General features: G+C 43.3%; 1 protein-coding gene across 3 annotated transcripts in view; it reads right to left on the bottom strand.

Moving 5' to 3' along the window:
* Positions 1 to 22,619, bottom strand: part of LOC146362827 (uncharacterized) — a 58,685-nt gene that overhangs the window by 6,702 nt on the left and 29,364 nt on the right. For all 3 annotated transcript variants that reach the window (XM_084920178.1, XM_084920179.1, XM_084920180.1), the window contains 25 exons: positions 21,093 to 21,218; positions 20,936 to 20,993; positions 20,767 to 20,835; positions 19,809 to 19,897; positions 19,563 to 19,631; positions 19,407 to 19,428; positions 19,299 to 19,325; positions 19,111 to 19,176; positions 18,888 to 19,027; positions 18,502 to 18,621; positions 18,200 to 18,257; positions 15,290 to 15,334; positions 15,125 to 15,181; positions 14,467 to 14,615; positions 4,973 to 5,074; positions 4,831 to 4,879; positions 4,658 to 4,738; positions 3,903 to 4,451; positions 2,851 to 2,987; positions 2,521 to 2,578; positions 2,258 to 2,394; positions 1,067 to 1,895; positions 808 to 935; positions 592 to 705; positions 381 to 438 (listed from right to left, as the gene is read on the bottom strand). In XM_084920178.1, the coding sequence (XP_084776304.1) occupies positions 381 to 438; positions 592 to 705; positions 808 to 935; positions 1,067 to 1,895; positions 2,258 to 2,394; positions 2,521 to 2,578; positions 2,851 to 2,987; positions 3,903 to 4,451; positions 4,658 to 4,738; positions 4,831 to 4,879; positions 4,973 to 5,074; positions 14,467 to 14,615; positions 15,125 to 15,181; positions 15,290 to 15,334; positions 18,200 to 18,257; positions 18,502 to 18,621; positions 18,888 to 19,027; positions 19,111 to 19,176; positions 19,299 to 19,325; positions 19,407 to 19,428; positions 19,563 to 19,631; positions 19,809 to 19,897; positions 20,767 to 20,835; positions 20,936 to 20,993; positions 21,093 to 21,218 (3,337 nt within the window). The remainder of the gene's footprint in view (positions 1 to 380; positions 439 to 591; positions 706 to 807; positions 936 to 1,066; positions 1,896 to 2,257; positions 2,395 to 2,520; positions 2,579 to 2,850; positions 2,988 to 3,902; positions 4,452 to 4,657; positions 4,739 to 4,830; positions 4,880 to 4,972; positions 5,075 to 14,466; positions 14,616 to 15,124; positions 15,182 to 15,289; positions 15,335 to 18,199; positions 18,258 to 18,501; positions 18,622 to 18,887; positions 19,028 to 19,110; positions 19,177 to 19,298; positions 19,326 to 19,406; positions 19,429 to 19,562; positions 19,632 to 19,808; positions 19,898 to 20,766; positions 20,836 to 20,935; positions 20,994 to 21,092; positions 21,219 to 22,619) is intronic.

Raw genomic sequence — 22,619 nt, 5'->3', positions numbered from 1 at the left:
TTCCACTCACTCTATAACATGCTGGCCAGTCACAAGAACACATCTGGTGAGAGACTGATTACCCAACTGCACCACTCCATGACACAGCAAATTACTCCTGCCTGTGGCCATCTCTCTGTACAACTCCTCCATGTAAAGTGCAAGTACACACTACAATATCTATTTAGTAACTTTGTAATATAATGTATCATTTACCATTCTTATTGTGTTGAAGCAACTGGACACAGTTTCCTCAGGGATTAATAAAGTAGTTTGATTCTGATTGCCAACTCTGAATTCTTCATGGCACAAACTCAACTCAATTCAGATTCTCTGAATGTTTGCTTAGTCAAAAGACTGGATTCTCCATTTTAGGAAAAAATGAATCAATTTTTCTTTACCTTCATCTTCTGGAAGATGAGCCAGCTTTTCATACACGTCCTTCTTCACTTTCAGAATCTAGCAGGATAAATATAAACAATTGTAATTGAAAGCTTTACCTTATGAGCTGTCACTTTAATGTTGTACTCTCATGTGTATTCGTTTTGCCACACATAATGTTAAAAATGCAAAAAATCTGTTAATTGTGATCTAAATTGTCTGTTGGTAGACCTGTGGTTTGCGAGGTCCGAGACTCCTCTCAGCCTCGGTCAAGGGGATCGCTATCTCATTCAGTTTTCTCTCGATCTCTGATGGCTTTGCGGTCCAATCAGGATACTTCGTTTTCTAATCAGGGAAAAAAAAGAAAAACAAAAAAAGATCCAATTAACATCTATATTACTGAACTGCTTCACAAGCTACACTGCATAGAGGCTTAAAAGCACGCACCACATATTTTTTCCAGTGGTCTAAGCTGATCAGGTGATAGTCACTGGAACTGGTTAGCTTCACTGAACACAGCTTACAGTAGACTTGCTGCTTCTCCTCGCACGATACCACAATCAGCTCATTTAAGCCTAAAAAGTAACAAAAACACAGGCTTCTGGTTAAAAATGAAATAGTGAAAAGAAATTCACTTTTTACAAACAGAAATAATGGTAAATGGCCTGTATTTGTATAGCGCTTTTATAATAACTTTAATACTCGCCTACTTTAGGAAGGCCTTCACTTGGCTTTGTCTTATTACTCATGGAGGTTTGGGGTGGCTCTGTGGGTGGCTTCTTGTGTTCAGGCCTGACAGACGTGCCCGTGACCTGATGAGGAGCGCCAGGTTTGTTACCTTTATGACAATGTGATGCATTTGGCCCCACTGAATTCTTCACATGTACGGTCTTTGCAGAAGTCTCCACACTCTCAGGTCTAACTGAGGTTCTGGGCTTTTTAGCCACAGGTGCCATTTGAGGGGTGGCTTTTGTTTTTAACTGATGAGATGGAAACTTTTCACTTCTGGAGGAAGGTGGAGTTTTGCAAGTAGCCTCTCGCACCACTGTGGATTCAGTCTGAGGTGTTCTGTTTGAAGAAGTAGCAGTCACTCTCGATGGAGCTCCGGTTCTGCACACTGCTGGAGATTCTGCAGTTGACTTTGCATTTGAGGCAGATACCTTAGAGGTGCAGGCAGTTCCTATCCGTTGGGAAGAAGTTGCAGTATTTTTAGCAGCGGCTGCAGTGCACATGGATGTAACCGGTCTCACTTCTTCCATGTCAGGCTTGGGTCCAATTTTAATTGATTTCACACTTGTGTTTGGAGTAATACTGGCTTTGGAGGCGGTTTTTGTGCCACTTGCATTTGACACACACAGACTTGCGTTTTCTCCACTTCTGGGAGTAACTGGACAAGTGACAGATTTGTTAGCTGGCTTGGGGGCTTTGTTACTCTTTGTGCCCTCTCCAGTTGATTGAGGGAGGACTTGAGTTATTCCGATGCCTTTAAATAACGCAGACTCCTCCTGGTCGTCATCAGTCACCATGTTCACCACCTTCACAATGAAACAATGGCATTTAGTAGCAGTAGTTAAGTTTTTTTTAAGCAGACACAAGCATGCAGTGTTCAGGTTGTAGATTTCGACCACGCACATCAATGCAGTAAGGTTTGGTACCAATGTTATCTGTTTGAATCTGTGCAAGTATCTCCGTTTAAAAAGTCAGTCTCTGATCCTATGAGTACTAGCTAGCAGGCAAACAGGGTTTGGATGGAGCCGGGAAGGCGAGCTCAGTCAGCTCTAACATGAATATACTTTCCTTCATGTCTTCAGTTTGTGCCTTTACTTCAGATTTTCCATTATTGCAAATCTCACATGAATATCACGCATATACTCTATTCATAACACACTTCACTTACCTTCACGCTGCCCTTTGTATTGTCATCATGTTGGTCGACTGAAGTGTCCACAGGTTTTACGCAGGTAGGAGCTGAGGATGAAGGGAATGTAGACCCAGTGTCCTGCTGAGTCTGAAATGCCTTCACTGTCTCTATGGCTGTAATGATAGTGGGATAAAATGAGGAAATTCTGCACTTTGGTAGTTCTGTCTCTCCAAATTAGCTTCACTAAGGTGAAGTAACAACAAAACAACCCAAACACAGAAAGCAAGGTGCATCCTTACCCGACTGAAAGCTTTGTTTTGAGACCTTACTGTAAACTTCTTCATTTACATTAACATCCTGCAGTCAAGACAGAAATAAAATTAGTACCCCAAATGAAGAATTTAATTTTGGATCTTAGTGTGAAAATATAATATAATTAAGGTTCAGACCAAACTTGAGCTTGTATATTTTTTATGCTAATCTCAAGTAGCTTTTATTTTATCCTTCTGTTAAATCGAGCCTTAGAAACTTCGATGTCAAATATGACACCGAGTGCAATGCTCATATGTTATTTGAGCATTGCACTGAGATAAAAAAGAAGCCCAACTTAAAACTGAACATGTACTCACCACCAGCGGCACCTTGTGATGGTCAAATCCAGTCAGATGGCTGACGATGTCCTTCTCTGAGATCTTCAAAGAGCAGGACTCGCAGAGGTAGACCGGCTCATGCTGAGGACAGCAGCATTTAAGCAGAGCGATAAAACCTGTGGGACACATTTGTTTACCATTAACACTGTGGAATTAAAAGAAAATATATCATTGCTAACATGGCTTGCATTAGTGCCACCTTATTAAAACTTTTATCAAGTGCGTAGTTGTAGTTATTTTATACACACTTTGCAAATGCGCTCATAAAGAGTTGGCGCTCAGTCCCTTTGAAGGTCATAAGCTTTGTCTGGCGTGAATGTCCAGGCGATCTATTGTGTAAGGTGACCAGAGTGCAAGAAGCCAAGGCAAGCAAGCTTACAGACACAACTGTAGATGAAGTTCTAGGTCAGAGGTGAGAGATACACTTTGCTTGTTACTGCATAGCAACAGTTGATGCAAGAGGTGTTAAAATAAGCATGAAATGAACAAGTCAACAGGAACCATCTGGAGGGGGAGACTGTTGAAACAAACAGCCATGAATGGTAAAAATGTTGCTGATAATAGGAACTTGTCTAACTGTCATTAACTGTTAATCAATCATTAACTGTAACTGATGCATGTTATATTCTTTGCTGACGCAAGAAGGGGCCGAACCCTGACATATTAAAACCATTTTGAAGTGTGCTTTTTAGCAAAGATCTATGCTGATGTTGTTACAGTATACATCTTCCCATGCGTGTGCTTAATAAAATCATCGTTTGACTGAACTCATCTGGGCCAGTGTTGGTTTGTTCTTATCCTCAATATCAAAGAATCGGGACAATACCATCCATGTTTTCCCGTTCCTGGAATATTTTTAGATAAAAATACTTAGCTCTCCTTATAATCAAGAAACAAGTAAAGCCATAATTATTAAAATAAATAAAAATGTATTATTTTTATTACACATTATTGAAAGCTAAGAGGAGTAAACCAACTCTCTTGACATAGCAAAACAAAAACAGTAAGATAGTCTTCAAAACCTTCCAAACCTTTGTCAATTGCCGCTTTGCAGGCTTCATCTTCATTGTTCTCCTTCTTTATGCTAATATCAGACATTTTTGGGGTTTTGTCACACGAGTCTTCTCTGGAGGTCAGACGCTGTCTTTTAGGGCCCATTTCTCTCCCCACACACTCAGTAGGACACGAGTCCTCTTGCGATGTTTCAGACACACTGTGCTGTCTTTTTCTTTCCATTTCTTTGTAATTCTTCAGCTGTGCTGGGACATCTTTGCTACTTCTGCCATCTTCTATCCCAGTGTCTGCACCATTATCTTTGTTAGCGTTGTGGCAGCTTTGCTTCGCCCCAGTTGATCCTTTTATTTTAGCCTCTTCTGGCTCCTGCTTTATCGCCCGACACACCTCACCTGGATTGTTCATCACTTCTGAAGCCGCTTCACTTTTCAACCCCGAGTCATTTTCACTTTGTGTCGGTCTGTCACGCTCTTTTTTGATTTCTTCTACACCGACTGTGTTGGTGCTGCCATTTTTCTGACAGACACCTCTCACACATTGCTCATCTTTTACAGTTATCCTCGGAACTGAGACAAAAAAAAAAAAAAAAAGGATATACAAGTCAGTCTGAGTACAGTTCTCATATTAGGCATCCATTCTGTAAACAAAAAACAGCAAGTCAGCTTTCCAAATAAAGACAATGCAATGCCACCCTGGGAGCCACACATGCACATTTACTGCTTGGACAATACTGAACATCTATATGATTCTTAAAACATTTTAGTGTACTTACCCAGTTTTCTATGAAGTTTTATTTGGGGTTTAAGCTTTTTGTTCTCAGTTTTCCACTTTACACGTTCCAAGATTTTTGTTGCTGGAAAAGAACACATGAAAAGTGTCCAACCCAATGTATCTGCAGATGCCACTGAAAAACACCCCACCATTAACTGCAACATAAATACTCACCTATAAAGTAGGAGTATGGCTCCGTAATGGGACGCTGCAAATATATTACCTTCGAGAGAAGGCAGATTCAAAAGCATAAATGTGTGGAAAGAGCAAAAGTTTAAATTAAACCAACCATCTTTATCAACCTAGTAGAGAATACCTGTATGTGAGATTTCTTGTGAATTGTTGCTGCCTGTTTTGCCAAGTCCAGTAATGTCTCTGCATCAGCGTTGGAATCCAGTGAGCCTGGGTGGAAACGGTCCTACGCACAGAGATGAACACAAGCTTTATTGACATGTCTTCAGTTTAGTTCTCTGGGATTCATTTCCCTACATTATTTGCATTTACTGGACACTTCAGACAGTAGGAATTAAACCTGATACAACTTTCATGACTCAATAAGCTTCCTTTTTCCTGCAGTTGCTCATATGACTCCAAGCTGCAAGCTTTTACATCGTCTTCAGCTAACATTTGCTAATAAAAGTTTCTAAACTTTGTTACAAAGACTGATTCTTTAAGTGAAAGACTCCGCATTAGTCCTTTTTAGTTTTACTAAACAGTTACAGAAGCCCATTATAAACCATTTTATTTAAACATTTTGAAATAGTCTCAGATTTGATTTGAGAACAGAAATGCAGGAGGAAGAATACACTTCTTCTGGTACCTCCTGTCATCATTTTCTTCAAATTTACTGCAAATGATGAAAGTAAAAATAATTCATACTGGAAAAGTGAGAGTGCACTATAAAAAAAAAAAAAAGTATTTATCTCACAACACATAGGTGTAAGACGAATAGTGTGTGAGTGTATGTACCAATATCGTACCAAGAGTTCTCCACATACAGCTCTAACTGAAGTGAGAGATTGAGACCACATGCACCCTCAAGCTTCTGATAGCAGGCAGATGGGCTAATTGGCTTGGGATACACAGTGCCAAGGGGCCTCGTAGGAGATAGAGCTGGAAAGTACTAGAATTTCTGAATTCCTGGCAGGGTAATGCAGGGCAGACACTGTGCGATTTTTTTCAGTCGCGCGATTCAGCTCCTGCTCAAACTGTACGATTGACTCGCAGGGGTTAGAAGGTCGTAGGTCACGATGCAGGGTCTCACACTATGCGACCTGAGTGCTCAAACTGTGCGTCCATAAAATGAAGGTTATAACAGAAATTCTGTCGCTCGCTCTCCCTCTCTGTCTTTCACACACACACACACACACACACACACACACACACACACCTTTGCTAAATTGCTAATTTAAAACATTGATCAGGCAGCTGTGATTGAGCAGCAGTGTAAATCCAACTATTTTCATGGTTGTTGTGGTCGTGATAATTTTGTGAGGCCACATTGGAAAGCTCATCCGAGCCTTTTCGAAGTTCTACAAGTGCCTCCATCGCTTGTGTTCAGATCACACGCTGCACTGCCGTGCTACTCCGTCTTTTTCACCGACATTTATATGTCTGCGCGCACGCAGTGTGAGAAGCTGCAGTGACACCCTCACGACGGTCGTGAGGTTCTCTTTCATAGCATTCGTTTCGTGTCTCACTATGGGAACGCCTCCTGCGTGACCTCATCAGAAGCTCAAATACCATTACGCCAGCCCTTACAGGCTGGCTAGGTGACGCCCATGTCAGGAGGGGCCAGTGCCTCCCTATATAATAGGCTGACATAGCGTCAGACGTCATTCAAAAACCTCTTCGCGCTTCTCACGGAAGCCTGTAGACAACTGTGCTATTGGGTGCTAAAGCTAAACTGTCCACAGATTCGAGTGAACAACTCGGTCGCCGGGCGCTTTGTTCCCAGCTTTTCAGTTGTCCACTAGCATACAAGCAGTAGCAATACTGTTCTGTAGCTAGTGCGGGTGCCAAGTAGCGATACTTTCCGAAAGCGAAGTAGCAACACTTTGCTAATAAAGCTACCCCTAGCTTCACCATCAGGTAGCAATACCCTTCGACGCTAGCGGTTTTACACATTAGGTAGCAATACCTGTAGAAAAGTAGCAACACTTTTCACCCCACGTTAGCGAGGAATAGCAATATTCTCCGCACTCAGTGTCAGTCTCGCTAACGTGCGCAACCCTCTAGCTAACCATGACTACGACGGCCAACGAAGTTGCAAAACTCTGTCCTTGCGGCAAGAAGATTTCTGCCTGGGATACACACCCCGTGTGTGCGGCATGCCTGGGTTTATCTCACGCTCAGGCTGCCTTGACACCCGCGCAAGACTGTATCCACTGCGCGGCTTTCCCATGCAAACTACTCCGCCGCAGGCTAGCTCGCCAGGCTAACCTGTCGGGTGGCGACCCTTTGCTGTGTGAGGCTGCTGCGGCGCAAGGAGAAACTGAGATGCCCGATGATTTGGCTGCAACGCCAGGGCCGAGCTGGGCAGAGGCAGACCCTCAGCCCATCGCGACCGCTTTCCCGTCGCTGGAGGCACACGGAGATCGTGTGTTTTTCCCCGATGCTGGAGTCACCTGGGGAGGAGATGCCAACGAGGACGGAGATGAGTCGGCTGACTCGGAGCTCCTGCTGTCTGACGACGGCGAGGAGGAAGATTCCACCTCCTTGGCTAGCATCAGCTGGGCTGCAAAGCCCTCGGCTACCGGCGAGGTTGAAAAACCGACACCGCCGTCTCCCCTGGATCTCGACATGCAGGACATGTGCAAGCGAGCAGCCGCTAGGCTCAACATCCCGTGGCCCGCCATACAAACAGAGGTTGTAAAGTCTCGTTTTGACGGTAAGAAATTGCCGAAGGCGAAAAAGACGGGGAAGCATGTGTTGCCTGTTTTCCCTGAGCTACTCGATGAGATAGCGGTGACGTGGAAAGAAAAACCTTACAGCGAGAAACACCCCATCGTGGGGAGCTCCCTGCTGGATTGTGAGGGGATGGAGTCTATCGGCCTCTGCCAGATGCCACAAGTGGAGCCGTTGGTGGCGAGCCATCTTCACCCGAAGACGTCTCTGTCCTCATCGGCTCCATCTCTCCCCTCCAAAACAGACCGCTTCCAGTCTAGCCTTACAGATAAGTGCTACAAGGCAGCGGCTCTATCAGTAAGAGCCCACAACGCCTCTTCTATGCTAATGGCTTACCAAGCTGAGCTAGAAGAGGACATGACAGCTAAACCAGATACCACAGTGTGGGAAGAAATCTGCGTTATAACGGACCACGTCCTCCGCCTCCACAAGGTAGCCATACAGGCTACTGGGAGAGCCATGGGCCTCATGGTTCTTCAGGAGCGAGCGCGCTGGCTCGGGCTCACCAACCTGACGACCAAGGAGAAAGAGGAACTCCTCGACACCCCTGTCGTCCCTCACGGTCTCTTCGGTGCGGCTGTTACATCCATGCAGAAGAGATGTGAGGAGAAAAAGAGATGAGGCTCTGAAACTCTGCCTGCCGAGGAGGGCCCAGCACGCCACCCCAGCAGCACCGCGCCAGTCATTTGCGCAGGCAGCGTCTCGCCCGGTCCCCGCTTTCAGGATTCCCAAAGTGCCTAAGACGCAGGCAGCCCCCCAGGCTGCCGGGGCCCCTAAGAATCCATGTACTCGGAAGCAGTCTCCCCAGGCCAGACCTCAAACGGCCCCTCCTCCTCCCCCCGCTGCCGCGATCGTGAGGAGGAAGAAGCGGCCGGCCTGACAGCCTCTCCTCTAGGCGGGAGCGAACCCAGTTTCCCCCCTTCATGGGCCACCCTGCCGCCTCCCAGCTCCGTTCCAGAGCAAGTTCAACGGGACATGTTCCACACAGAGTGCATAACTTGGGCCGTTGTTCCTGTCACCGGACCCGCCAGAGGGAAAGAGAGCCAAAGTTCACAGTGTTGTTTCACAAGCACTTCTCTCATGCATTCTGTATTTAAAAAGCCCCGACACGCGCATCCAGGCAGTTTGCTGAGGGCGCTGTCAAGTGTTGCAAAACACATGAAAAAAATAGCACCGTCTGCCATAACGCAGCCCGTGGAGACTCGCGTTTCCACGGCTGTGATGATGCAGATGAGCCCGTCACCTCGCTCACCTGTGACAGAGGTGACGGGACACCGAAATGGCGTATGTTTCGCGCTGCGACCACAAGGGGGCGCCAAAACGCCATATTCGGTGGGGTGGCCAGTGAGCGCTCCATCTCTCCACATGAAGAGCTGGGCCACCTGCACTCAGTCAGCATGGGTGCTGAGGACATTGGAAAAGGGCTACAGGCTGCAATTCAGTGTCGCTCCACCACATTTCAAAGAAATCGTTTACTCTCGTGCTCTGGGCGAGTCTGCCAGTTTTCTCCTGGAGGAAATTTCCACCTTGAGAGACAAAGGAGCTATAAGAGTTGTCCCCCCCTTGGGGGAGGGGTATGAGAGCCATTCTGGATCTCCGTGCCCTGAACCGGCATTTAAGGACATACAAGTTCAGGATGTTGACGCACGCCTCGCTACTACGGTTTGTACGAGCCGGCGACTGGTTCACATCAATCGACCTGAGGGATGCTTATTTCCACATCCCCATATATCCCCCACACCGAAAGTATCTGAGATTTGCTTTCCAGGGGATAGCATACGAGTTTGTAGTCCTGCCTTTTGGTCTCTCACTGAGCCCAAGGGTGTTTGTGAAATGCACCGAGGCAGCAGTGGCCCCGCTCAGGAAAAAGGGCATTCGGGTGGCCACATACATCGACAATTGGCTGGTGGCAGCCCCAACCCGCCAGGGAGCGACTTGTCACACAAATGCTCTCATACACCATCTGGAGAGTTTGGGTTTCCAGATAAACGTGGAAAAGAGCACATTGACGCCAACTCAATGCATTACTTTCATAGGGCTCAGCCTGGACTCCCTCCGGGTGAGGGCTTTTCTGTCCCCGGAGAGAACAGCGGCCATACAGTCATCCCTAGCACTGTTTCGCAGAGGCAACACAGTGACCCTCAAACAGTGCCAGAGGCTGCTTGGTCTGATGGCCTCTTCTCTAGTGGCGATAACACTGGGACGCCTGCACATGAGAGGCTTTCAGCGCTGGGTGGGCTCGCGGGGACTGGACCCTCACCGAGACGGCCACCGTCGCGTGAGAGTCTCTGCAGACTGTTCACTCGCTCTCCGCGAGTGGAAGAGGCCAGGTTTCTTGTCTCAGGGCGTTGCCATGGGGGCAGTTTCAGCCAGGAAAGTGATTTCCACAGATGCCTCTCTTTCGGGCTGGGGGGCCACCCACAAGGGCAGAACAGTGAATGGGGCCCTCACATGCGCTCCACCCACATAAACTGTCTGGAACTGCTGGCGGTTCACCTGTCGCTAAAACACTTTCTCCCTTGGCTGAGAGGTCATCATGTTTTAGTGAGGTCGGACAATTCCACCGTTGTGGCCTACATCAACAGACAGGGGGGTCTGGGGTCCCCCAAGTTACACACACTGGCACACAGACTGATAATCTGGAGCAGTGTCCACCTGCTCTCACTGAGAGCGACTCACGTGCCGGGGATCTTGAACTTTGGAGCATATCTTCTCTCCAGGGGCAACCCGCTGTATGGGGACTGGAAGCTTCATCCAGAGGTGGTGAAGCAGATCTGGCTGCGATTCGGTCAGGCAACCGTGGACGTTTATGCATCCAGGTAGAATGCTCAGTGTCCCCTGTTTTACTCGCTGCGCAATCAGAGAGCTCCACTCGGGGTGGATGCTCTAGCTCACGAGTGGCCGAGAACCCTCCTCTATGCTTTTCCCCCAGTGGCCCTCATTTCTCCAACTCTGGCCAGAGTGAGGGAGAGAAGTCACTATATGATCCTGATAGCCCCGCACTGGCCAGGGAAGCACTGGCTGGCGGAGATTTTTCAGCAGCTGTGCGGCCCACCTTGGCCGTTACCACTACGCAGAGACCTCCTGTCTCAGGCACAGGGGGAAATATTCCACCCCCACCCAGAGAGGCTAGCTCTATGGGCTTGGCCCGTGAGTGGTTTAACCTGAACACGGTGGGGCTCCCTCAGTGTTATCGACACTATTCAGTGTTCTAGAGCATCGTCTACTAGGACGCTATATGAGCACAAGTGGCGTGTGTTTGAAAGCTGGTGCGCAGAATCACAGGCCATCCCTTTTCAGTGCTCTGTGGCTGTGATTCTGTCATTTCTTCAGGCCCTGATTGATAAGGGTAAAGCCTTCTCCACCATCAAGGTGTATTTGGCAGCAATTTCAGCCTGCCATATTGGTTTTGAGGGAAAGACTGTTGGCCAGCATCCCTTAATATGCCGTTTCATGAAGGGTGCACGGCGTAAATTGCCTACGTCTAGGCTGTTGGCTCCATCGTGGGACCTTCCCACAGTATTGGCTGCCCTCTCCTGTTGCCCATTTGAACCCCTGGAACAGGTTGAGTTAAAATTTCTGTCCTTGAAGACGGCTCTATTAATTGCTTTAGCTTCTGCTAAACGTGTGGGAGAGATCCACGCTCTCTCAGTGCATCAGTCATGCATTCGGTTCTCCTCGGATAATACGAGGGTCAGTATGCGGCTCAACCCTGCCTTTGTCCCGAAGGTTGTCGGCACATGTTCCCCTATAGAACTGCCGGCCTTTTGCCCACCGCCTTTCTCCTCAGAGGAGCAACAGCGGCTGCATACCTTGTGTCCAGTCCGTGCTCTACGCATTTACATGGACCGTACCCAGAGTGTCAGACAAAGTGACCAGCTGTTCGTGTCCTGGGCTAAACCACATATGGGAAAGCCTGTGTCTAAACAGCGCCTCTCCCATTGGATAGTGGGAGCAACTGCCCTGGCCTATACTAGCAGGGGCCTTCAGCCCCCTGCTGGCTTACGTGCGCATTCCACTAGAGGTCTGGCAACCTCATGGGCTCTCTTTAGGGGAGTTTCTATTCAGGAGGTGTGTGCAGCTGCATGCTGGACCTCACCTCATACATTTGCTAGGTTTTACAGGTTAGATGTGACAGCACCTAACCTAGCACATTCAGTCCTCAGTGCAGGTTCTTCCCGGGTGGGGGCCTCTCCCCTGTGAAGTGCTGTTGGGGACAGTTGTCTTCTTAACAGGCATGTCTGGCAATCCGGGAGTCAGTATTTCTCCCATAGTGAGACACGAAACGAATGCTATGAAAGAGAACTTAAGGTTATGTATATAACCCCGGTTCTCTGAGTAGCATGAGTGAGTGTCTCACCAGACCGCCCTTCTTGCTATGGAAGCGAGGAAGAGGTGGGCTTGTTTTGAATGACGTCTGACGCTATGTCAGCCTATTATATAGGGAGGCACCGGCCCCTCCTGACATGGGCATCACCTAGCCAGCCTGTAAGGGCTGGCGTAATGGTATTTGAGCTTCTGATGAGGTCACGCAGGAGGCGTTCCCATAGTGAGACACTCACTCATGCTACTCAGATTATTTTACACTCACCTGAAAAAAACCGGGGTTATATACATAACCTTAAGATTTCAAACAGGTTTGAAACAGGATTTAAAACAGGTTTGAAATCCTCCCGACCAAGCGATTGATGATCGGGAGCTGGTCGTGAGGTGTTAATCGCTTCGTATACTACACGATGCAGGCAAAAATCGGGTCGATCACCAAAACGGTCGCACGACTGAAAAATCGGCTCAAAATGGGCCAAAAAAAAAAAATCGCACAGTGTATGCCCAGCATGGAGTCACTGATTCAGCGACCTTGGTAGAGCTTCAATAATTTGGAGGTGCTTTTTGTCTAGCCTTTTCAGTTTAGTGAACTTGTATTGAAAAAAACCCTTTGCCATCCAGTGGGATTTTTTGCACCCTTTAAAATAAATTAGGGATAATTTTGACAAGTGTAGTTTAAACAAATTATCAGTTCTCTACCTCAAAGTTTGGAGTTTCCAAATCTCAAACTCTGCTGAGATTGACCATCAAAACATTTTTTGGGATGACTTTAAAATAGTCCACATTTTAAAGCCATTTAAAACAAACAAACAAACCCCCAAAAAAGGGGGGGCGGGTGGCGGCCACCACCTGTTCTGAAGATTGACTTAGTAATGACATTTTATCAGCGGAAACAATGTTTACAAGTTAAAAATAAATGTAATGCAGAATTTTTTTTTTTTTTTTTTTTTTAGAAAATATTAAAATTCCTTTTACCCTAATTTTATTGAATTCACTGAAACCAGTAACTCGATACAGAGCTGTCACATTGTCTTTTTAAAAATCCTATAGCAGTATCCAGTATCGTTAGCTAGCATTAATTTAGTTTGCTAATAGCTTTTGCAGAAAACCGTTAGAGCCACAGTGTTAGCCCACAAGCTATCACAACCAACATTTGCACAGCTAATTTTAGCTATGGGAACAAAAGAGCCGACATTTAGACCATCTCGTTTTACCTAGAAGCTTCATAATTACATAATCACGTTCTTTCCATCTGTTTAATTAATAACTACTGACTAGCTTAACAGGATAATGTTACTGTGGCCAATATGCCTGGTAGCTAACAAATTAAACTAAAGATTTTACACTCACCTGAAAAAAAACAACAAAAAACCCCCAAAAACTGCTGCTTGCACTTATTTAAATAAATTATCCGTTAGTGTTGTCTTTTTGGCAGTTTAAGTGTTAAATATAAATTAAATAGAAATATAAAGTAAAGTAATGTGGACAAGAGATATTTTATTTTGTATTCTTATGGTGACAATTTATAATCAGAACTATCATTGATCAATCATTCATCATTGTCGAATCTGTTGACAGAATAATCTCTGAATTATATCTATGGTAATCTGAGCAAAATATTAATGTATGCATATTATCATCACTTTAATTAGTCTATTGTTGTTCTCTATCATTCTTTCTATCTGCTTAAGCTGTTGCAAATGGTATCCATATCATTGTATTCACACCTCTCGAAGCTGTGGGTCCAGTAGGGCCTTCTACATTCACTTGCACACATATTCAGGCCTACACCAACATGCACATAGAGAGTCATGTAAAACACGCACGTTCACACACACACACACACACACACACACACACACACACACACACACACACACACACACACACGTATTAAGAACAGGGAGGTCGTCTCAGGACAGTCTCTCGGTTGGACACACAGTCTCACAAAATTGCACAACATATCACACACTTGTTTGGCTCTAAAGTAGCATCTGATGTCTATATAAGGAGAACTTTTTGAGTGTGGGGAACTGTTATCATTTCCAGTAAGCTCTAACTGTGATGTCATCAGGGTAATATAAGGATGGGGAGCGGTCTGCTCGAGGAAGATTGTTGTTGCAAGTTTCTTCCCACACTCTGCGCAAGTGTGTAAATAAAGATCACTATTTTTTGGCACCTACCTGGATTCAGTCTGCTTACTTCTCTTACCCAAATCGAACAAGTTTCAACAGTAACTAAATTAAGTTGCCATGGAGTCAATACTTTCCCCCAGGGTCCTAAGTTCCCCCTGTTTAAATTTAGAGTTTACCAAAAATATACAAGTCACTCTTCCACAGTACACACTTTACTCCTTTGTATCTAATATCCAAATCAGTATCATGCATCGATGCATGCAGACATGGGTAAGTGGGCCTGCTGAAGTTCAGAGCATGTGAATGGAGAAGGAAAGTGATTAAAGTTGGTTACTGGTGCCACTGCCAGATGGGCTGTTCTGAGTATTTCAGAAACTGCTGATCTACTTGGGAGTTTTGCAAAAAAGAACTTGGATATTCAAAATAAAAAGAAGATATTCACCAGGAATTTTGCCACGTGTTCACGGCTGAATACATGGTCGTAGCATTCGTGCTCTGACAGCCTCCTCTCACAGAGCAAACACAGAAAATGTGCTTCTGGGGAATTGGGTTCTTTGACATATAAATCATACATCACGATGAACTCTATGCCTGCAATGAAGAGATTAAAAGGAAGAATGAAAACAGCAGTTACAATCTGAGTAAAAATTTATTTCTATAGCACCTTTAGAGATAAACATCCCAAAGGGCTTCAGAACAAAATACCCAAGCACAAAAACAAAACATTAACCAAACCCAAGTCTTAAATTTTTATTTATTTTTTTTAAGCAGCTGCTGTTTCTGTTATAGTGCCAGCATGTTTGGGGGAGACAGACGCCATCAGATCCCCTCTTTAGGGCAAACACATGTGGGGATCACTATGAATACAAGTATGGATGGGAGTGAGGAAATCTTTTGTTGCACTGTAGAATGGGAGATGTCAGTCTGTGCGTGAAATAAATATCTCAGACTTTCTTGGAATTACTCTCTTCATCATCTCCTTCCTCAACTCAACCAGCATCATTACAGTGGGATACAGAATTGGTGATATTCACTCTCTTCTCAGTCATAATAAGAATATTTTATACAGACCTTGACAGTCTTATTCTAGTAGTACTTACCAAGTAGAGGAAATGATTCATTTCCTTGGAGTTTGCTATATGTTTGACAAGGTGGAACTGCAGAGGCATAAACAAAAACAAGCAAAAATCATTTAAAGAAAAAAGTTGAATTAAAGTGACCCTTTCAATTTAAAAAACAAAAATCAAAACCAACTTATCACTAACCTTCCTTCTTCAAGACATTGTGCTGTTGTTCAAGTCCCTCCAGTACTGCAGTCAAAACAGAATTTTTTAAATCTTGTGGGTTTCCCCCCCCAATTTCCCCCCCTGTAATAGCAGATGTTCACTACAGGGTGCATACAGAATTTTATCAAACACGTAAACATTTCTACATGTTCAAGTTTCAGATTCATCTTTAAAAAAAAAAAAAAAAAAAAAATTATTAACGTTTCCCTCCTCATCAACAAACACAGAATGTCTGGCAAATATAAAACAAAAATAATTAAAAGTGTGCAGGCACAGCAGCAGGGTACACAAAAGCCCCCACTTGTTTGCTTCTAATAGACCAGCGGTCCCCAACCTTTTTTGCGCCACGGACCGGTTTGTGCCCGACAATATTTTCACGGACCGGCCTTTAAGGAGTCGCGGATAAATACAACAAAATAAAACTAGTACTGGTACCGAAAAAAGAAGACTTATTCATAACACACGTGAAAAGACCCAAGAAAACAGAGTTAACGAAATAACGCTAAAAACCATACATTTCACACCCCAGTCTCAACTCTCGCGGCCCGGTACCAAATGACTCACGGACCGGCCCGGGGGTTGGGGACCGCTGTAACAGACCACACACCATGTGCACCATTTTTGATATTAGGAGAACGGACTGCTCAGCATCTCTGGTCTCTTCCTGTTATTCAATCACTATAGCCAAGTACAGCTTAGCGACTCAGTTTAAAAAAAAAAAAAAAAAAAAAACAGAAAAAAAAAAAAGGTATTGCTCAAAGTTACCACAGACCAACATCGGCACACAAAAACAGGATGTTAACCATGAATCACAAGCAACAGTGCAATGTGAGCATGTAGTGGTTAGCACATTCGCCTTATGCACGAAAGGTCACCCCAGGGTGAGACTGAGCAGAGATACAAACAAACCCAGCCTGTGTGGGCCATGAGCTCCAAGCTCAGATAAATGGGAGGGTTGTGTCAGGATGGGTACCCAGCATACCAAATCAAATATATGGATCCATCCCACTCCCAGGGAGGAGCTAAAAGCACCTCTTTCTATAAGCATTGAATTACATACTTATGTAGTGTGGACAAGAGATATTTTATTTTGTATTCTTATGGTGACAATTTATAATCAGAACTATCATTGATCAATCATTCATCATTGTCGAACCAGTTGACAGAATAATCTCTGAATTATATCTATGGTAATCTGAGCAAAATATCAATGTATGCATATTATCATCACTTTAATTAGTCTATTGTTGTTCTCTATCATTTTTTCTATCTGCTTAAGCTGTTGCAAAGGGCATCCATATCATTGTATTCACACCTCTCGAAGCTGTGGGTCCAGTAGGGCCTTCTACATTCACTTGCACACATATTCAGGCCTACACCAACATGCACATAGAGAGTCATGGAAAGTATGCACGTTCACTCCCGCACGTATTAAGAACAGGGAGGTCGTCTCAGGACAATCTCTCGGTTGGACACACAGTCTCACAAAATTGCACAACATATCACACACTTGTTTGTCTCGAAAGTAGTATCGGATGTCTATATAAGGAGAACTTTGGAACTGTTATCATTTCCAGTAAGATCTAGCTGTGATGTCATCAGGGTGGGGGGCGGTCTGCTCGAGGAAGATTGTAAGATTGTTGTTGCAAGTTTCTTCCCACACTCTGCGCAAGTGTGTAAATAAAGATCACTATTTTTGGCACCTACCTGGATTCAGTCTGCTTACTTCTCTTACCCAAATCGAACAAGTTTTCAACAGTAGGAAGGACACTCATACTCCACAACTGTTTGGTGTATTTTGCATGATTTACAAAATTTTAAACCCAATGTGAAATTTACATATTTATACAGTACTTATTCACGTCATACTTGAGTAAAATTTATCTGGCAGTATCGATCTACCAAATTTGGCACACCTTTGTTCGGTTTGCCCCATTCTCTATGGCAAGTTTTTTTTGCTGAAGCATTTAACTGCTCAGGCCGAGATCCTGAGAAAAGGTTTTCATTAAGAACTGCCAAAGCTATGCACATCTGTAGCAGTCCTTGATGCACGTTTCCCACTTTGGCCAAATACTGGTTTTTTTGCATCTCATGCTCTGTGAAATATTCAGGTAGTTTTTGGCAAACTGAGTGGGCGCTTTGGCAAAAGTGTTCTTTTACTAAAAAGCCTCTTACAGAAATGAACTCTTCCGTGCCCACCCCAGTGTACAAATAAACACTCCTACTTTGTTGCCCCCCTTATTTTCAGATCTTATTTGGCACAGTTTTCATCATACTCATCACACATCCTGACGGCCATATAAAGAACTTCCAGCTTTGGGCACGTTTGCATGCTCAATATATGGTTCAGACCTATCTGTGAATAAACATTTAAAAAAAAAAATTGGAAGTCTCTTTTTCATTGTCTGGAGATGGATCTGCAAATTTTGATTTTGCACACCAGATCGTCTTCCTGACTGGGAAGGACAAACCAAGGACCTTATGTGTTAACCACTACACTATGGAGCCACTGCCTCCTTTCTGACCCCCCCCCAAAAAAAAAAAGGTCATTTAATATAGTTCTGTTAACATGCTCATTCCTGAACATATCATTGTTCTTTGTTTTAATCAAAGAACCTGAAAAAACTGGTTTAAATAATCCAACAGAACACAAAACTGCACAATGGTCATAGTGTTGCTCTGAGGTTCAGTATTGCTTGTGTGAATAGAACCTTTTACTACTTTATTACAATGTCTTGCATTACTCTATCTCTCATATATATATATATATACATACATATATATATACACATATATATATACACATATATATATATATACACATATATATATATATATATATATATATATATATATATATATATATATATATATATATATATATCTTACCTTTTTCAAAAGTAGGAGGGCTGAGCCTGTAAAATACTGACCATGGCAGATCAAGAACCTGGGAAACAAAGATTACATTATAATACATTTTAAAAAAAAAAAGGTAACAGAAAAAAAAAATAACGATAGAGTCAGCAGGAAATGATTCCAACTACATTAACAGGCGTTTTTAAAAATTTGGGATTTTCCTGCTTTAATTTTGAAACATATCTTCATTCACATAAAGTGAATGTTAGTTCAGTTTTAATTTCTGGATTTATAAAAAGAGCTGAGCCCCCTTGATTCATTAATTTGCATTTTACCTTCAGAACCACCTCCTTTGGTCTTGCCTCCATCTCTTCCTCCCACGCCTTTGACTTTAGTGTTTGATCATCCTGCAGATTCTCCCAGCCAAAAGGCAGCCGCCAGGGATTCTCAAACAGCTAAGAGTAGAAGACAAAAGTCGCTCATTACAAACTGTATGTTTCATCAGAGCCCGTCTATGTAATATAGAGTACTGTGCAATCAGGGGCTTGAGCTGCCCTTAATTTCTTGATTTTGTAAGGAAAGCTATGAACTAAATGTAGGAATTAATGAGATAGTTGTGATATCAGTACACTGGAGCAACAGCACAAATAAAAATATAATTTCAGCTACATCACTGTCGCTTATACTAATCAATGCAGTAAATAATAACTTAAAACCTCACCAGTGTGTACACAACATGTTTTCGGGAGTTTAAGTGTGGCTCGATCAAGGACTGACAGACACACTCCTGACAAGCAAAGCATATGTAAAAAGGCTCTGCATCAGCTTCTGTGGTAATGCAGGACACAATCAAGGTTGTACCTAAAAGAAAAAAAACAAACCAAAAAACAAAATTACAAACATTTTTCAAATCTACCGTATGAAAACACAGCGAGCAAACTTACCAATGACTGGCTGTTTTTTCTTGAAGCACTCCATGACATACAAGTGTAAGTGAAGGAAAAACTGAGCTGTGATAAAGAGAATGAATTGAGCAACAGCAGAAGGCTATCTGTGACTTTTCTAAAATACAACTATACAAATATGTGAAAATAATGAGTTCCGTGATAGCAAATCAAATACGTATGTGTACCTTTTTTCTCATAGCCTTCAATTCCTTCTGTTGTAAGAAGAAAAGAAAAAAGTTAAGATCTAATTTGAACTCTTATTACACAAAACATGAAAAAGAAAACAAAAGTACCTTCAAAGAGTTTCCACAACATCTGGAGAAGATCAAAACAAAGAGTTTTTACTACACGTTTAATTAGCAAATCTCCAAAAAAACCACACACACACACACACACACACACACACACACACACACCCCCCCCTAAGGAAATCAAAACAGTCACTGTACCTCCCTGTGTCTTGGATTTGACAGATGTTGGAGATATTGAGTTATGTTTTTCAACGTCAGACAGCAGTCCTGTTGCAAAGAGACAGATGTGAAACAAGGCTGTCCAGACAGTCGGTGCATTGGAAATTTAAATTTATTTATTTATAAAAAAAAAAAAAAAAAAAAAAAAAAAAAAAAAAAAAAAAAAAAAAAAGAGCAGCCAGCGGTACAGCAGCAACATCAAGGTTATTAAGGACAAATTGTCACCTGACACAGCAGTTTACATCTTGGGTAGTATGCAAGCAGCTCTGAAGGTTCGCTTGCAGGTGCTGACTCATTTTTGACAGCATGATACTCTGAAAAGAGAAAGTATTGTAATGAAATTAAAAAACTGTTTTGAAGGTTTTAAAGGACATAAAAACATGGATTTTCTGTCAACTGATTTCTTTAATGAACTTATCCAACAGCCAAACACCAACCTAAGTTTTGGTGAATTTTTGTCAGGTCCTAAATTTTGTCCTCTTTAGACAGTGTGTCAGTTTATTATACTAACTTATTATACTGCCATTTTACATGTGTGTCCACCTTAGTGTGTGTAGGTGAAGCGGTGTGGCAGCTCGATTGGTGCTGATATGTTCTCAGTGAGCCAACTGTGTGGTTTATGTTCTTAACTATAACCAGTTTTCACTTAATTAGAAGTACAGATGCACTGCATAGACCAGAGTATTGGGACAGGCCTGTTATCAAATTCAGGTGTTTTCAGTTGCATTGCCACAGCTGTATCAGATCAACTGATTAGCCACGCAATCAAACATATGAACACTTGTGAACGAACAGGGCGCTTTCTGGAGCTCACTGGATTTGAATGTGGTACTGGAATAAGAGGAACTTGTTACAGCTGGTATGCTTGGGAAAAGTCTTCCCTGCTAGATATTCAGCTGTAAATTGTGTTGTTGCAAAGTGACAGCATTCAGCATTATTGGTAAAAATGCTTTTCTGTCACAGATTTGCTCTCATTTTCCTACTGATACAGAGTATACAGCATTCAGAATATATAGAGTAAAATTACAAATAGTCATATTGGCTACAGGTAGCTGAAAACTCTACACATGTACAGTAACAAAATATACTTTTACTTCAATTTGAACATCTCCAAGTTTGACATAGCTGTGCTGAACACAGCAGTTACTCAAGTCTGATAACATAAGACTCCCTGATACATTACCCAGCTTCTTCCCTGGTTTGATGGCTGGTTTCAAGCTGCACTTCTTGATATATTCCAGGGTCGTCAAAGCTACAAGATCAATTGGCACAACATTACTCTACACTGCACTAAAAAGCCAGTTTGTGCAGATGAATAAATCCTAAACCAAGGTTTAAAATTAGACACCCACCTTCTGTGTAGCTTTTAAAGTTTACGGACTTGAACTCAGCGGGCTCCAGGCTCACTTGCTACAGCAACAAAATAAATAAAATTGTATTTTCACATTAAGAAAAATTAACGCCTCCAATCATCTTAAAAGCCTGAATAGAAACCTCACATATACATACTTTCAAATCATTTTTTCCATGAATCTTGTCCGTCTGCTTTGCCAAGTCAAGCATCATGGATTCAAAGGAGGGATTGTACGGCGAGTAGCACTCTTTTGACAACAATGTAGAGGGATGCCACACTTTCTGCAAAGAAATTCAAAGTAATTTACATATTATTCCCCACCTTTCTACAGTGAAGGCCAAACATGGCTGTTCTTACATATCGTTACAGAGTCGCAGGAATGACAGAGCACCACAGGTACATTCATATGGGGGGGGGGGGGGGGGGGGGGAAGTACACTCAATCGAAATGGAAATAACTTTCCCATTTTATCTGCACAAGAAAATAATGGCTGTTCTGTGAAAATCACATTAACCTAGATGCAGTAATTCAAGCAAGTTAGTTGAAGTCATTTTAACGCACACACGCACAATTACTAGCAGGTCATGAGCCCAGCACAAAGCTGATATACTCAAACTGTCAAACAATAAATAACCAAACAAGCATGTCGTTGGACAGTGCACGCAGGCACAGAAAAAAGGAAACTCCCTACCACCCAGCCAACCAGAGATTCAAACCAATGACCTTTGTTACGCAGCACTCACTTCCCCACCACTCTGTCTTGTAAATCTTTCTGACAGCGAAGTCATTCAGATTGGCCTGAGGCTTTTAACCCACTTTTCATCAACTGGCTGCCACAAGAGCAGATCAACAGATACAAAACCTCCAAATTTCATTGCTAAAAGCAACTCACAGTCCTTCTATCTACATCAGAAAGAGACAACTGCACATTTGATTTGTAAAGGAAGTATGCTGGGAAAAGCCTTCGTTTTAAAAAGCAAGTACACTTTAAGTATAAACTATAGTTTACCAGTGAACATAGGCAAACATAGACAAATCAAAGACTGAGTTGGTTACCCATCATAGTAACAGTAAGTCCTTTAAAACAGAGGAACCTCATGAACTATAAAACTGAAAACGTGGTAAAAATACAATGGACTGCCTCTGCCTCAGGGCTGGGCATGTGGCAGATGTAAACGCTCTAAGAAGTGTCTCAAAGATAAGAGACTGTTGTGGAACGGTCTGGTGAGTGGAGTGCAGCTGGGCTGAGAGGCAGAGCTGGAAGGCAAAGACGAATCCTCTGGACACAGGACAGGCAAATGCTTGAAATCTGCCTGAAGATGCTCCTCTAAACGGAGGTCACGGACCATATCACCCTCTGGAGCCAGAAGGCGGCTGGCCATGTGAGACGACACCTGCCGTCAGTTTTGCTCCAACGATGCTGAGGACAGGTGAAAGTTGGAAGGGACACAAAGGAAGGGAGGATTCAGGAAGAGATGAGAGAGTTGAGATCCAAAGGGACAGAATCTTTTTGGAAGGTTTGATGCAAATAGTAGTGGAAGCATTCCCCATATAGGGGATTCCTGGGAATTATGAAGGGAAGCTGAAAGGTTCTTTGCAAGCTGATAAAAAGGAAGCTAGCAGGCTGGAACCAACAAACTGGAGGCTCGGGGCTTGACTGGAAAGGAGACCATCGTTGGCTT

The sequence above is a fragment of the Perissodus microlepis genome, chromosome 22, assembly GCF_051167445.1.
Source record: "Perissodus microlepis isolate ML-2025 ecotype Zambia chromosome 22, ASM5116744v1, whole genome shotgun sequence".
NCBI lineage: Eukaryota > Metazoa > Chordata > Actinopteri > Cichliformes > Cichlidae > Perissodus > Perissodus microlepis.
This window is presented reverse-complemented; position numbering and strand designations above follow the sequence as displayed.